Source organism: Camarhynchus parvulus, chromosome 1, assembly GCF_901933205.1.
Source record: "Camarhynchus parvulus chromosome 1, STF_HiC, whole genome shotgun sequence".
NCBI lineage: Eukaryota > Metazoa > Chordata > Aves > Passeriformes > Thraupidae > Camarhynchus > Camarhynchus parvulus.
The window spans coordinates 70,423,972-70,441,457 of NC_044571.1; the positions used below are offsets into that span (position 1 = coordinate 70,423,972).

Consider the following 17,486-nt stretch of genomic DNA (forward strand, 5'->3'; position numbering starts at 1 on the left):
ACATTACACCATGGTCCAGGCTTACATTGTGCAGTGAAGAAATTCTAGACAACCCCACAATACAATATCTCCATTTACCCCCTCTCCCTCTGCACTTTCAATCCAGGATCAAGGCCCTAACTTCAGCAAGAACAATACTGCACTATATGAATTGTAGGAAGAACAGTTCTACATATTAGCCAATGAAGTTTTTGTTTCTCCTATAATGCAGGAGTATGACAGGAAATGATCTCTCAGATAGGCAAGTATGTATTACAAGGATCACAGCATTATTGTTTTATTGTTTGCACAATGGTAAGTTGCACATATGGACAAACAGTACACATTTAGAATTAGTTTCACAAATTAATACATTATAAGAGTCCAGTGGTTTAACACATTAACTATTAAAAAAAGCAGTAACAAAGAAATACAAACATTACAGTTTTGACTGCAGCCCAGTAAAAGTTTAAAAACAGGTTGAAATCAAAATAAACCATAAGCTTTATTTTTCTGTGACATTAAAAAAACACATATCCCTTCCTAAGAGACTGCTCACAAAGATGCAATAACATACAAGTACAAAAGTGAAGAATTCTGTGCTCAGTTTCCCTTAATTTTATCAGATTAAGTGACAAACCAAACATTTGTCAAAGAGCAATCGCTGCTGAATGCAGACACTTCCAAAACATACAAAATGGTAGTAATACTTTAACAATAGAAAGCCAATGACAAAACCTCTACATAAAATCAACTTGGCTCCAAAGTTTCATGCTCACACATCAACATAGTGTCATTATTTGCAAAGAATCAATTGATCTATTATTTCCTTCTTAAGATATTTTCCTGGATATTCCTAGTGCACACCAAATTGGAGATGCAGAACAACAAGCCATGATGTTACAGTATGTAAGATTCATAAACTACTCCTGCAATAGCTTTAACCTTCAAATTACATAATTTTCTTCCTCTGTTTTTGAACAGCAAGTTACTGTACTACACCCTTTTTTAAAAGCAGATGCCCAACTGCTTTTAAGGCAGGGCTGAAGAGAAGCTCATGAAGCAACTTGGGTTTGTAACATTTAATTTTGGTTTTCAATAAGACAGCGCATCTTATCCCTCTCAAATACAGGGAAAAGCTCATCCAGCCTGACAACTCCTGTTTGCACACAGACCTTGTGGAATCCTGAGCTTTCAGCTGAAATCTGGCAGTGCCCTACTCTTCAGCTCAGGAGAAAAACAAAATCCAACAGTTTGGGAACATTACCTATGAAATGTGTGTCAAAATCCCAGATTCTTCTTTAGAGTTGGCTGCTAAATGGGCCAAGAAAAACTTAAAAAAACCAAAGCAAAACCAAAATAGCTACTAACCACTATCTACCAAACTTTATGAAATAGTAAACATTGTATTTCAGCTGGTTTTAAACAACAAGACACAGGAGCAATGATGACACAGCCTGGGACCCACTATTTGAAATTCCTAGGAACAACTGGATATGGGACCACAGGACAACATGGAGAAACAGAACACACAAAGAAAAGGAGATCTGTCTATGGGGGAAGGTATGAGCATCTGGGTTTTATACATATATATATATACACATACATACACACAGATGTGTGCACTGTACTGTATATATTTACATCCATATACACAAAAACACCCTGAAGTGATTTAAAGGCCATATCCAGGAACAGAAGATATGAACTCTAGTATTTGTACTAGAATATATTTCATCTGTACAAAAAAAAAACCAAAACAAATATGCATATATTCATATGGTATAAAGCTTATTAACAAAAAATATTCTGCTACTAACATTAGGTTAAATAGATGATTTTACAAGATTCTTTAATAATAATGCAGTATAGAACATTTCTAAAACTAGGGCCCAAAATAAAAATACATAAACGGGTTTCTATTCACAAGAAAATAGCTGTTCAATATGATTTCACTAGGGAAAAGTAGCAAAATTTTTATAAATCTCCTGGGATGCAATTTAATTAATCAATCTACAAAAATAGACTTTTCAGATGAAGAAAGTTGATGCGTTTCCCCCTCCCTAAAAGGAGTGCCTATCTTTTCCCTCGCTTGTTTCCTGCTGGAGGTTTCTTCAGCTGAAGAAGTTGCCCTCCTGTCCCAAAGCCTGCAGATGCAGGATTAGACACCCCGAACGTCAGACCAGCTGATGCTGTGATGCCAGGATTGCTGAAGTTAAACCCAGATGTAGTCGAGCTCCCAAAGCCTTATGGGGGAGGGAAAAATATTTTAAAACATCAGTTATATCAGGATTGTAAATTCATTCTCTTTGAAGTTTTTACCAGTAGCCACTTTGTTACCAGCAGCTGTAACACTTTATACCAACGGAGATCAACAATGGTAAATCACATTGCTAGAGCACCTGGACTTGCCATGGCAACTTGGATAATGCAGCACTAACAGAGACTACCTCAGTGAGTGCCAACAATCATAACCTAAATCACAAGTCTATGATACCATTACCTATACAAGAGTAGCACACAAAAATCCCACTGAAACTGTACAACAAAAGAACCACAACTCCTCAAGTTCTCAGCATAAACATGTGGTGCACTCCCCTAAGGTGGGAGGGAAGGCAGCAGGTACAGGTGGACCATGGACCAATCACTTCACTCACAGCAGAGACATGTCAAAGCTGGAGCTGAGTGCTCAGTCTTCTTCTTACATAGGTAGCACAGACCACACCTTAAATGTGAGGCAGAAAAGGCTCAAAAAATCTTTGCCAGACTGTTTGTATTTATAAACACCCCTTATGGCAAAACAAAAAATAGCACAACTTGCTCAGCCAGTCATGCAGTTTTTCCAAAGCTTTGTTTCCAGCGCTGTTTAACTCCTCTACCCCCTTCTATCAAGGTAAACAAACTGAACATATGCAGCTGTGAAAGCAGGTCAGTTGGAAAAAGCCCCCCTACGGTTTCCAGCAACAGTAACACCAACTCATTTAACTTTCTGTTATAAATTTGTATCAATTATGCATCATCAACTTAGATAATAATTGCAACTATTAGAGAATGCTAGAAATATCTCAAAGATTACTTTAAGAAGCAGAACTTCATAACTTCACTTTTTGTTGTCTCAAGAGACCACAAAATAATAAGTAAGACACAAGCAAGTTCAAATTTTAACAAAGAGCTTCATACAAGTTGTATATGAAAACCTGCAAACAATTAAGATAATAAGAAAAATGGGAATGGTTCACAATCAAGAAAGGAATATTCTCAATATGCATTACTTTATATTGCTTCATTAGTTCTCTAGCAGACAGTTGAAACAATCCTTTGGTCACATCAGTATCTTCAACTCAATGCATAAAATATTTCTGGAGTACAGAAATAAAAGCCCAACTGGTTGTCTCATCAGAATCCTAAAGCAGCTCTCACAAGCCTGATGTCTTCTGTTCTCTCAGTTGTTACTGACACTCTGCATTAAGAAATACTTCAAAATATAACATGAAACTCTTCCTCCTGCAATGTCCAGACTTGGGTTACACACATCATCTTGTCAAGAAAATTCATTATCAACATTCCAGTAACTTACAGTCCTACAGCATGCAGTTGCCTGCATAGAACTCATTGTCAGTGTAATGGTTGTGCAGATCTGGAGCGTGACTAATGAGAGTGACTGATAGTGGTCATTTGGGTCTTGTCTAAATTTTGTGGGCTAATTTGTCTCATGCTAGGATGTAAGGGGTGAAACACATGCAATTGTTACTCCATTTCCCTGGTAACTCTGAATCCCAGCTAAGATTGATCAGGGAGCCTCATGAATGAAAAAAGTTACCTTTGTACTTCATGTATGTGAGATAACATTAGAGAAGCATTGCTTCCCATAGAAAACATCATGAATGCCATTCATAATAAAGCTGCATGTGACCTGTAGTGTCAGGAGTTCAGTAGGCAAGAGTAAAGTGTTTATCAATTACCTCCACCTTGCTGCTTCTAGATGCAGGGATTATTTTGAAGCATGCAGGGAAGGCAGGCTACAGTTTACTTGAGTAATATTACAGTAACAGATGCATAAAATATGGGATGGAAGACTAAGAACATGCTTGTCAATTTAGGTACAGCTTGGAAAGTAATAGCTGTTATGTTAGAAGTGACATTAAGTGCAGCCATTAAAGTATACAAAGGCAGATGTGAAATTCATCTGTATGGTTTTCTCCTGTCATGGCAGCATAACAAGGCCAAGTTTCATCAGAAATAAACCAAACCCTAAAGCTGAACACTCAAATGAAAAATCTTCAAGATAAAAAACTTAAACAAGATACACACTGAGTCTTATTTCTGCTGCAAGAAAAGACAATCAGTCACAGTTTAGATGGTAGACTCACCAAGTCTTGAACCATAGGTATAATGTGATCAACAATGTCCTTGCTGAAATTAGTATTATTTATGTGTGAGCAGTGATTTTCAGGAAGTAAATGACAACCCGCCCTTCAAGGACACAGTTTCGCATCTCTCCAAACAGTGTTATGATCACACTTTATTCACCAGGCTTGTGCATCTCTGCTTCTGTCAGCCCTTTAGCTCGGTAAGCCAAAGGTGAGTACCTCCGCATAACAGCATTTTTTGGGTAATTTTAATACTAGAGAAACAGCAGTTCATCAGATGGCAATCCATTCCTGCTTTCATCTCCCATACCACAATGGGTGCTCTAGATCAAAAAGTATTTCAAGAACAGCTTTGACTGATTTATTATAGCCTCTCTATCTAAAAGCTGCTCATAGATTATATTAAGGTCTGTTTTTCAGCAGTATGAGTCCATACAGCCATGATCCCATTTATTATCTCTTATCTAGTTTACTGAGGCTGCAATTCTTCAATAAAAATAAATCTCCAACAAGAGTTTTCAACTCAGATCTTCAAAGTATACTTACCATCTGTTTTCACAAAAATTGTGTTTGAACACTCGCCTTCCTCTTAGCATTTTATTAAATTGCTAAATAAATTCAATGGTGATTTTTTCCTTTTCCCATTACTTGGAGAGTCTGATGTCCTTTACAATAGGCCACTAACATCAGCCTTTTGGTTGCCATGAAATGAGTAAGAGTAGCAATTAAATGGGACTTGTTTGGAGTCAGCTTTCTGGAGTGTCTCTGTGTGTTTCAGAGGGACACCTGATTCACTGTTCCATCCCACAGCTGTGTCCACTAAAGAAACTGCAAGCACATTGAAGCTGCTCTTCTTTTCATCTGCTGATGAACATAACAACCATTCCTGGACCAAGCCAAATTTACTATTAGAAGATGCTCAAAGACTATCAGAGGACTCAGAATTTTCTCCTCAAACACAAAGTGAAACGGAGAAGAGTAGTAATACCACTACAAATATTTTTGCATCTTTTAAAGCAATTAAACCTAACTTATAAAAATCAAACTCCTGACAGAACTAATTTGGGGATCTGTATTTATAGTTTTAAGATAAGATCAAACTTATCAAAAATCTGTGGAGGAGAGCTGGGGCAGCCTAAGCAGCCTGGAACAGTGTGTGCTGGAACACACACTTAACTAGCGTTCCCAGACACATCTGTCTCGGAAAACACTTAACTGCTCTTATCTAAACCCAAGCAGCAACAACAGTGAATTCCATAACCCATATTCACCCCACTTTCTTAGCTTTTTCAAAGAAATAGATTCAGAAACAAGATGGAACCATTATATTGTAAGATAAACCAGAATATGCTTTCAGGAGCCTGTAAATGATACCCAAGAAACAGGACACAACAAATTTAAAAGAAGTAAATATAACCTAGCTAGCCTCAGGTATCATTCAAACCAATTTATACACATTTATAGACCCTCAATAAAATTAAAGATCATACACAATCCAGGTGCTATACATAAGGTTTTAGATATAGAAGGTAAAAGTTAGTGTGTTTCTGGGCTCCCAAATTTTTAATAGCGGTTTTTATTCCATAACCCATCTAGATAAGGATTTCATGACCACTTGATTTTCAAAGCAAAAAAAGACAGAAATTACATTTCACGTGGTTTTATTCAGCTACTTTCTGTAGCTGAGACTCTTTTGAGGTAACTGACAATCTTAATTTTATTGTGTACAATCCCTTCATTTGCAAAAGAGACTGATGGCACTGACTCCATAACAAAGTCTGGTTTGAGGGAAATGGTATCTAAATTGCCTCTGCACATCACCAATGTAGCTAAGACAGACTTGTTATTTATTTTGGCTTGATACTTATTTAGTGATGGACAACTGATCCATACAAGTAGTTTTGTAATTCTATTTTTAGTATGTTAAAAACTAAACTATTAACTTTGTAATCCACAGCTTTAAATGCTGCAATATTATTTAATATAGACTCAGGAACAACAGGCTACAAGATAAAACCATAAGCAGTGTAAGTTTCCAATTGTTTCTCATGTTAAGAACTAAGTAAAAGAAGGCTGATGCTTGGACACCAGATACTGTAAAGAGTTCCATCAAGAACCTATTAGGTTGTTAATATTCATGAATGTTACACAGCCAACTCAGTGAGCCACTTCCACCTTATAATGCAAAGCTTAAAGTACTTTAGAGGCCTAGCAACTCATCACTAACCAAGGAGAATCCAGAATACAAATCATAGTGCTTCCTAGTAAATACCACCAAAACGCTGTTTTCTTTTAATAGCAGTTGATCAAACATTTTTCTTGAGACATGATCCTCCTTCAATGTGCCATTGAAAAGACTTCAAGACAGACTATAGAAGCTATTTGCTTAGAAATAACTTAGTAAGCTATTATTCCTATTTAAAAGGTAAATAGAAGTGCCAGCTAAATTTCAGACTTCTGAGTTAAGGCACAATAGAATCCATATTTTATCACCCCCCAAAAAACAAAACCTAAATAGCTAAATGAATACTGCGTAGTTCAATTGCCACGGAAATGTTTTCAAAGTAATTAATATAATGAATTATAAATATATTCAGAGATACAATCACTATTCAGAGTAAGCATTTATATTTTAAAGGAAACCTCTGGGCTTCCAGATAATAATTTTAACCTTATGAGTAAATATAGTAAGCCAAATCACTACTATATTTGTCACTAATTTATAGACTAATTTCAATTGGTAACTCATACCATGCATTCAAGTGACAACTGCTCTTCTCTGTATGAGGCTGTATCTGACCTCCTGCTTCCACTCTTAACTAGGACAGACACCATGAGATGGGAAACATTAATGCTCAGTCAATACTGTCTACATAGGAGACCTTTAACAGAACCCAGAAACTTATCTGAAAACGTGTCTCTAGCCAGTAAATAGTTATGTTAATAGTGATATACATATGCAACTTTAAACAATCAATTTCTTGGAGTGGGTGCAGCAGTTTGATTATAAAACTTGCTTTAAGATAAACTTGATTTTTGAATTCAAAAGAAACAAACCAACCTGCACTTAGACTTCCTGATGGTTTACTTGTAGTTCCAAACCCAAATGATGATGCTCCTGTGGCACTACTTCCAAAGGCCGAGCTACTTCCAAATCCTAGTAGAATAACAGTAAAGACATACAACAAAAAAAAATTACAGACACAGCAATTAAAGACACATAGGTTTAGGTGAGTATTCTAAACCCAAACATAATTCTAAGCATTATTTGTAAACAAACACTCCTAAGGTTATTGTCTGAAGAGTATTTATCCTTGACACAGCATTGTGTTAAGAAAACAGTGCAAACTGGAAAGCATTGAGAAAAATACTACCTTCAAAATCCAAAACTGAGTAAACAAAAAATTATAAAAACAGGTGGTGTGAACTATCAGAGTTTTAAAACTATCTATTGAATTGACATTAAACTGGCAGGAAATGGTAACCAAATGAGCCAAAACGAAGAAATTTCAGATACAAGTTACGTGACTTATTACAGAAAGTCACAATCTTCATCTATAACTCCAGAAAAAAGAAATATGCTTAAAACAGAGTAAAAACATTTTCTTCAGTTTACATTTGGCTTATTTTGGAGTCGCTCCCTTCCCAGGTCATTAGGGATGAGCTTTATCTAGGAAAGTACAAAATAGTTTAAATACAGAATAGAAACAAATTTCACAATATTTAATGTGAAAAATCACCATTAAAGGGCAGCCTTAAATGTACAGCTGTGACAAAATTTAATTCTGTTGATTTTGCAACTGACATTTGTATTTCATAATACAAATTTTTTAAGGTTTCAAATTGTGTTATTAAGATGAAGTCACTCTGAAGAAAAACTAAATTGATATTAGAAACTTGAAATAGAGGCCAGACAATAGGAAGTATACAAACACCGTATACTCTGATTTTGGCTGTCTCAGGTTTTCAAAAAGAAAATTGTATTTGTATGTATGTTTGAGGAAATTATGCTCCCATCTAAAGTTTCAAGTGAGGAAATTTATTTTTTTTTTACTGCAAACTGAGCCTTTACCATTCCTTTACAGAAATATTTTTGAGATTTTAAAACCAGTAAGGACTGAACACACTATCTGGAACAGTGTTCTCAAGTTTTCTAAGATTTTAAAATCAAATTAAGGGTAGGTAATGACAAGTATCATTTCCATGTAAGACAGTTCATTTAAATGACACACTCTTTTGTCTTTTCTGAGTTGAAATTCATAACCAATGATCAGGCAAGGTGACTGCAAATATTTAACAAAGCACTGGATCTATGCTAATAATTTATACACTTAAACGTAAAAGCCGCTGTTTATCACTGTCAACGTAAACTGAACATTAATCAAGGAAAGAGAGCAAATTTCCCCAATTAAAATAGAACTTCCAGAGCATACACAAGAAACTGTCCTGTTCAAAAACCCAAATCCCTAAGATTAAAATCCCAAACAAACTTAAGTAATCATTCAGCCAATTTGTTTCCAAGAACACACCTACAGGCTATTTTGCAGGTATGTGTTTATTCTTCTACATTTGCTTCTATCAGAGAGTCTTATGGATTTGTTAAGACATTTTTCAAATTAATGATGCAAACAAATACCTTCCTAGGCAGAGAGCTAGGAAAAAAAAGAGAATACAAGTCAGGATTTTGGACAAAACTAAAAGCAATTGGAATGTTCATTTATTTACATATGTAAGAGTGGTAAACAATCTTTAGTCTACAACCTTTTCAGCAGAAATGGAAGAATTTTGTTTGGTTTTTTTTTTTTAAGGCATTTAAAACATTGCAGGAAAAACTGGTAATTCGAAAGTAATCTCCTTTTAGCACATTATTTTCACTTTTTCCTTGTTCAGGTATACAGATTTTCTTTTATCTGAAAACACTTAAAATCTGATGAGAAGGGACACTGGTAGATAGAAAGGTATTTTAAGATGATTATTAAAGGTAAAGCTCATGTGATGTCCAGGTCACATCATCTTCCCAATACTGAGTAACACTTAATTATTTTCAATACATTACAACACTGACTCATGTTCAGCTCACAGGTAAAATGTAGGAATAGGGACTGAGGCTGCAGAGAAGGGAGGATGTAACAAGAAAAACCATGTTATGCTTGTGCTCAGCAGATATAACAATTTTCTTTGCAGATCTTATAAAAGCTCCATAAAACATTAGTATCTGTAGGAACCCCAACCTATATAGACAGAAAATTTACATGCCCATTAGATTCTGCTACTCAAATTCTATCTGTAGCTCTAGTGCTGAGAACACATTACATGTAAAATAAAAAGTCTACATTAACTTGGAATTTATTTTTTTTTTAATATTGCCTACTTTTTCACAGTCATGTGTCCTCCTGGAATACAGTCCCCACCAGCACACTATTAACATTTCGATAAGTATTTTTCCCTCACTTTCACATGTTGCTTTTTCAGCTGGGGGAGAGATTTTCTTCCCCACCTCAGCACAGAGTGAGTGTTAAAGCAAATAGATTTCAGGATCACAGAAGGGCAGTAACTTTTTAACATTTATTCTCATCTTAATACAAGCAGAAATAGGTCCCTATAGTTAAAAGGTGAAAAACTTCCATGGATTATCTACAATGTGATCTAATGTCTCAGGTGCCTAACTTTCATACAGGTAATATTCAGTCAAGTTGTAGTTCTAACATACTTGATGTCCTTCCCTAGCTTTTAGAGCACAACCTCTCTGTGATTACCCAATCCTGTTTATCTTGGGGTTTCACTACAATGGTGTAGCCCTAGCAACTCCTTCAGCTAGGCAGGAAGAAGCCTGAAAAGCACAGACCTGCCAAACTGTAAGGTCTTTCCCTGAAACAGATCATCCTCTCAGTGGAGTAAAAGGTTTGCAAGAGATTCAGCTGTGCGGTATAATAATTCAATGAAAGATTAGAAAAGTTAAAGTGTACCTCCGAGGCTTGAAGAACCTAAGCCACTTGATTGCAAGCCAGTGCCAATACCTGAGCCGAATGGCGTTCCAAAACTAACTCCCAGAGATGGCTGTGGCCCTGGTACAAAAAAAATGAGAACAAACTTGCCTTACTCTTTGACAGTAAAGAGGTCCTTTATTTACTTATTCAAGTATTTGATAATGTGAACATCATTGCTTTCAACAAACCCCATTAAGAACCCAGATTTTACCTCATCAAAATTTCTCACTTAACTGTCTGCCTCTACATTCACTTACCAAAAATCTAAGAAAATACTGACTGCAGTAAGGTGACACTAACCCAAACTAGTAACATAACATAATTTAGTATTTTTAAAAGTTAACCAGTCTCACCTTAAGCTTTAAAATGTTTATCAAAACCTTGAGAGAACTCATAGGTAACAACATTTTGCCATCTGTATTAATGTAAGGGAAAACTTTCAAATTAGAAACATAAGAACTGACACTAATGTAACTAAAACTGTATTACCTAAAATTAATTTAATAAATAGGAGTCCTCAAAACCACTCAAGTATACCATCCAAATTTAAACAGAACACTAAGATAAAAAACAAGACAATGACTTTATTTTATTAAATTTATTGTTCATTTTTAAGCAAGTCAATTACACAGTAACATGACAATTCATTTTTTTTCCACACAAGTGATAACTGAGTTCTGTTAAGCTCTGCTACATAACACCACTCAATAAGGTAAACTAGTCAAACCACCTGTTTAAATAACCATTTACAAAAGGCACAGTTCTGTGTACCTTAATGAATTAGATACATTCAAAATTTCAGAGTTTGTTCCATAATTTAAAAAAGTTGACAGTGCTTTCCCTGCACATTCACATTAAGATGCAGGACTGTCAAAAAACAATCTCAGTCTGCCAAGATGAAATTTACAGTCTCAGTTCCTTTTTTAATTTTACCTTAACCTTGGGGAATAAAGAATCAACTTGCTAGCCCATCACTAACACATTTTAAAATAATTATTTCTGATAAATAATTAATATATTTTGACAGTTTTCACAGTACAATCTTCTATTCCTGTCTTTTTCAAACAGTTTTCAGTGCACTATTTAAAAAGGTTAACCATTAAAGATAAAATACAGTGCCAAACTCTTAATCCACAGACATCCGCACCTCTGCTCAAGATGGCCTTCTCCATCTTTGAACATACTTGACATCCTGTATCTGTGAAAGTGATGATTTATTCAAATATTACTATAAAGCTCAGATGATTTTGACCTTTTTCCTAAACCATTATGACATCTGGGCTATTTTCATTCAAAATTTCCCATTACAAACATTTATATATAGTTTTAAAATGTGAATATTTCAAACTCTTAAAAATAATTTCAGTATTTCAAGATTTAAATGGAAAATCATTTTGAATCAAGTGAAAGGCACTGTATGTTGAAAAGTAACAACTTTTGCTAGGAACACAAAACTCTTACGTGATCCAAGCTGAATAACATCTGTATACATCAAGTAGTGTTAAAACTAAATTTTAAGGCCAACTAAAGTTGTTAGCCTTCAGACTCTGCTTAGCAGGAAATAGTTGGAAAACCCAAGCTATTTCTTCCATTTTAAAAAAAGTATATCAGATGTTGCAATTACAAATTTCCACAGATTTCAAACTAAAGTTGTTTACATCCAGTTTAAATACTGATACATCTACCTAGCAGCCCTTAAAAAATAAGAAAAATGACAAAAAACAAAAACCCCCTACACAAGTCAGTGAGCTAATTAACTGAAAGAACCCAAAAACACATATCCAGTTCCTTCTCAAGTACACAGGTTTCTATCTCAGTAGGAGGCACTGTTAGTGGAAGACCTTATAAACAAAACACTACAGTCCTCCAGGCCAAGCTTTTTACCAAATGCAACATGCTTTTTTTAGAGCCAGTATAAAACATTATACTAAAACACCTCAGATCATATAAAACAGGATCTTATGCCTTAGGCTAACAAACTTTTTATTGAGCAACAGCATATGATATTTGTTGATTTTGTACCATAATGTTCTGAAGGTATCATCACTGCTTATAGTTCTTGTAAGTAAACATGATTTTCAATAGCAAAAGACTAGTAAGACTCCTTGAAGCCGAGAGTATTAGCAAGAAAAAAATGGCACTTCCGGCTATTACAGGTACAAGACAAATTCTTTATAACAAAGTGTTTCAACATTTTAGAACTTGATGTATTTGCCCTGTAGAGCACTTCAGTTTAATGAATAGGACCCATTACAGAGAGCCAGACAGGTCAGACAGATTTCCTACTGATGTTCTGCAATTTTTTAAATTACAGCTGGTCTAAACAGTGAGTAAATTTAGCATTACAATTTAGATCTGATTATGACAAAGTCATACACTGGTTAATTTCAACCAAAGTCAATATCAAACCACATAATAGGAAGTTTAAGTGCTATAAAATTTGAGTATCCTTTCCCATTAGAACTTCAGTCTCACACTGAGTTAAGTCAAAACATAAAGTGCGCTAACAGCTTCATAATGTTTTGACTAATTTTGTACTTCACCAGTAAAGGAGAGAGTGAGTTTCTTAGGGGGTTATTTCTATATGACAAAAGGTGAGCCTAAAGAAAAGCATTTCTTTAAGACAGTTTAGTCTTACCCAAAAAACATCAGTTGCAGCCTCATGCATTTACAGGTCTCAGTGCACAAGGCTTTAATTTCCTTTGAAATCTTAAATAGGTAGATTAGCCACCATCATTGTACCTTCCACACTGTTCAAGATTGCTCAGGGAGGGTGCAGATGAGGCAGTGTTTAAAATTTTATCTGCTACTGCAGAAAAGCATGACCAGCCTCACTGCTACCAAAAAAGCTGCGCTCAGAATGAAAGTGCCAAACTAGGGAGAAAGGTTGTGTACAGCCAAAACTTAAGCCTAATTTCAATAATTCTAGCTTAAAAAACTGCACAAAAATTGTGCTTTAATGTGCACACCACAGTCCTGATGTTGTGATTATCCATCCCAGGTGAGTAGTGGAGTGCATTTTTGCTCCCTTTCTTTCATATAGCCAGGACTCAATGGCTTTATTTATTTCAATAGAAGCCAGAAAGGTCTGGGCATACAGAGAGAACACAGGGCGCATATCTACACCCAGGAACTGGGAAAACATTCCCTGATCCCACAGCTTAGATGTAGCTACTAAACTTTTGACTTCTGAAAAGAAATGTAAAATAAATTATTATTTATCTTTTTTCAGAGAAAGAACAGTAACTAACTCTAAGTTAATCTTACTAAATACTTAACATTGTAAACATCAAGTATTTTTTAAAAGAGACTAAGCATCCTGATCCCTCAATACTAGAGTATTATATATTAAATTTTTCATCAAGAACTTTATAAAGGCCAGATTAATTTTCTTGTTTAATTCTCATTTTCAAAAACAGCAATAGCAGATCAGGTATTACACAGACATCCCTTACCCCTCCCTTTATGTACATCTCTTTTCATAGCCTTTTTTCGCAGAACCTTTTCCCATCTCTCATCTATCCCACCCCTCAAGATCCAGATTTTGCAAAGAAATATGTATGATTTTAACTTCTAGCAGACAGTATATCCATTTCATGACAACATAATACAAAACTAAAACATGCAGCATTTGCATTACTACAGCAAACGGCCATCTAAAAACTCAAGCAATAAAAAGGAAATGAAGATGAGGCAGTCCTTAAAGATTCCTGCAAAACTGAAAGAACAGATTCTTCTCTGTTCCAAAACAAAAAGTGGCAGCCTTAATCTGAAACTAGGAAAAAGTCAAGCTCTGAAATCAGTCATTTAGGAAAGCTAAGAAATGTTCCCATTTAACAAACTTTTAGGGATTCAAGGTATCTTTGAAACAGTTTAGGCCTGACTAATTCTACTTTTGATCTAGAGAGAACTCCAAGTACCTTTTTCTTTCATCTAACCCTAAAGAGTTTCAATTCTTTAAGTGCCACTCAGAACATCAATCTATTTTTATTCCTTCAGGTCCTCCAGTGAGTACAGAGGGTAGAAGTATTCCAACTGAGTAAGTAGTAAAAATATTGATGTCTACTTCTGCTGACATGTTTGATAATGGCTTTGTTAATGGCTTTGTTCTATCTGCATCACGCTTGTAGTGGGCACAATTTTGGGTTCTGAAATACTCTGTCAAAACAACTACAAAAAAAAAGAGACAAACCACTAATCAACCTTCACACACTCCCATTTGTTCCTTTCATTACAAAATATCTCAAGGTACAGAGTCACAATACCTCAGTTATGTTGGTACAGGCCAATTCTGCCATTTAGTTTTTTTTCCCCTCCTCTCTTCATTCCTATTACTAAGAGAATATTCACAAAGTCATGCCGTAAGTGGCATAAGTTCACTGAAGTTATTAGCAGTTCCCTTGAATCTGGACTTGGAAGTTCAGGAACTTCAAATCCCTCACTTCATTTCATAAAAGTGCAGGAATGATTTTAAATGTGACATCTCAAGTGTATGACTTTCATAAACAACTAATCCTGTAATGACCATAGAAAGTCTTTAAAAAAAAAAAGTAAGATAAGGAGAAAGATGAAGAGTAAATTACTTTGGCAATATTAGGCTGCACAGTGTGCAACAATACTACTATCTGTATTAAAACCTCTGAAGCATAATATTACATTAACTCATGTTTTCTGTTTAAAACCAAACTCTTTTGAAGATGCCACCTCAACAAAATTTCAATGAATTAACATAGCAACAACAGAAAGACTGCAGCCTATGACTGAAATTCTGAAAAGCAGTATTTCACAAAGATTTTGGGTTCTGTTCTGTTCAAAGTAATTTGGCATACCTATAATTTAAACCCATCTCCCTGCTGTTTAGAAGGGTGAGGGCTGGAAGCATATTGCATTTCTCTTATGAAAAGGCAAGGACAATCAAGTAATGTGTCAAACTTAACATGGTTGCTGCATACGTCTCTAATTAGCATCATTCAAAATATCACTGCTGCTACAAGACCAGAGAAAGCACTATCGCTTTCAGTACACCTATGTGAATAACATGTTAGAAAATTTAAGGTAGAATGAAGCTACCGATACTATTCACTATTTGGTGACACAGATCTATATCCCTGTTCAAGTAAAATTAAATGGACTTGACCTTATTTCTGTTCCCTGATGACATACAAATTCAGTTGTCTGTATTCTGAAACTCCTCAGAGAGGGTTGGTTAGTATAACAACCTCAATTAAGGTGCCTTAAATTATTTCCTCTGCCACATGTATCCATTCTTTATTTGCAGTGGGTCATGCATTTCCTTTGTTTTGGTCCTCCTCTAACTCACATGCACAGGCAGAACCAGCAACCCACTCTACTTTCTCTACTAATTATTCACAATAGTCGAATGGCCAGCAAAATGCTCCAACATCATACTGACAAAAGAGTTGGCTACAAAATAAGCCAGGCATTTGATTTCCTATTCTACAGAGATTTGCTTCACTAACTTTCTTGTTCTACAGCATTTTTCATTTTACAGTTCCAAAGTGCTATATAAAAAAGCATTATTAATTTTACATAAAGAAAAGATAGTATGCATTTAGATATTCTCTCCTCTCCAATTTAAAATAATTTATTGTAACGATACAATTTCTGGAAAGAGGTTATACTATGTGAATTCAGAGATGTTACTTGAGAGTGAAGACTCACATTCCAAGGGGTAAGTTAGAACAATACAGTAAGTATCACTAATACAAGTAAATCCACAAGATTAAGTATCTGTTGTATAATTATTGCTAAGTCTACCCTGCATTTTTCTATTGGCTACGTATAAGTAACTTCGCTCATCACAACGTTTAGATTTTCAGTCTAACACAAAGGAAGACCTCATAGAAAATGTTACACAAATTTACTATTGTCATAACACTAATAATCTATAACTTGAATGCACTCAGACCTGTAGCAGGCTGTTGCTGCTGAGTAAGTGTTGCAGCCATTGCAACGGCTGCTGCATTTGGTATGTTGCTGAAAGGGGTCGGTCCAGTGGTAACACGTGGCGTGCTTTGCCACTTCTTCGCTTCTGTTCGTCTTGCCTCAAACACATCCATGGCATCTCCCAGAAAGCTTTTCCTGTAGCCAAGGTATTGGTCTTTGAGCATCTGAAGGGGATGGGAGGAAGCTATTTTAGTTCCATGTATCAGACATAAACCCTTAATTTAACAAGGAAAGAGATGCTGAGTTATAAATAACATTTCCTAAAAGAACAAAGAAAAACCCACAAAAAACCAAACCAACAAACACCACCACCAAAACAAATGAGAAGCTCCCTCCAAAACCCAAAAAAACCTTGTCAGGTTATGAGATAGAAAGAACTGGTTTGCAACAGCCACAGCCAGAACAGGCTGCATACTTAAATTCTGCAAAGCCATTGAGCATAACTGATACCATTCAACCTGAGTCTTTCAATGTTGGAGCAAATCACCACAATTCAATTTGTATCACTGTACTTAGCTGATCCAAGAGGAAAAATAAAGCCACGTTACTAGCTTATAAAATAACACACTTTTCTTCAGTGCTACCTTTCCTTTTCTGCTTTTGCTCTCTATCACCCTCACCTGTGCTTCTTTCCTTCCTTTCACTCTTGCATTTTTTTCTTACCAAAAAACTAAAGAAGCTACAAAAATTTTCAAATTCACTCTTGTTTCTGATGCATTTCATTAGCAATGCAACACAGAGCAAATGCAACAGATCATTCTGCCTTAGGGTAACAGGAAGCCCAAATCTCTTGTGTCATGATGCCACACCTTCCCTTGCCTCTGCCCTCTCCCCCCCTCAAAACTCCACCACCTTCTGTGGCAACAGCCCAGCTTGGCTTGCTCATCATGAGCAATTTCTGTCTGTCATAGATAAGGAAACTGCAGGTATCTTGCATAACAAAACTTGAATAAAAAGCTTTAACTAGATAACTGATAATTATTTCCATTTTATAACAGGAAATCTTTAAATGAAATAGATTCATTAAAGGACAACAGTTTCTAGTTTATAGAAGGCATACTATGGTCCTGGGCTCCTGGCTAAGCATATCTTGTTTCCTCAAAGAGGAGTTTGCAGTCCAAAAATTCTCACTCAGGATTTGAACCCCTGTAATTCCAGATCAACCAGCAACAGCAGGAACCAC

At 35.6% G+C, this 17,486-nt stretch overlaps 1 protein-coding gene across 2 annotated transcripts in view; it reads right to left on the reverse strand.

The window, feature by feature from the left end:
* Nucleotides 1–248: 248 nt before the first annotated feature.
* The window catches only part of NUP58 (nucleoporin 58), a 36,517-nt gene continuing 19,279 nt past the window's right edge, over nucleotides 249–17,486 (reverse strand). For both annotated transcript variants that reach the window (XM_030944626.1, XM_030944616.1), the window contains exons 13-16: nucleotides 16,266–16,467; nucleotides 10,316–10,414; nucleotides 7,411–7,506; nucleotides 249–2,225 (exon numbers count right to left, since the gene is read on the reverse strand). In XM_030944626.1, coding sequence (XP_030800486.1) covers nucleotides 2,056–2,225; nucleotides 7,411–7,506; nucleotides 10,316–10,414; nucleotides 16,266–16,467 — 567 coding nt within the window. In that variant the 3' untranslated portion in view covers nucleotides 249–2,055. The remainder of the gene's footprint in view (nucleotides 2,226–7,410; nucleotides 7,507–10,315; nucleotides 10,415–16,265; nucleotides 16,468–17,486) is intronic.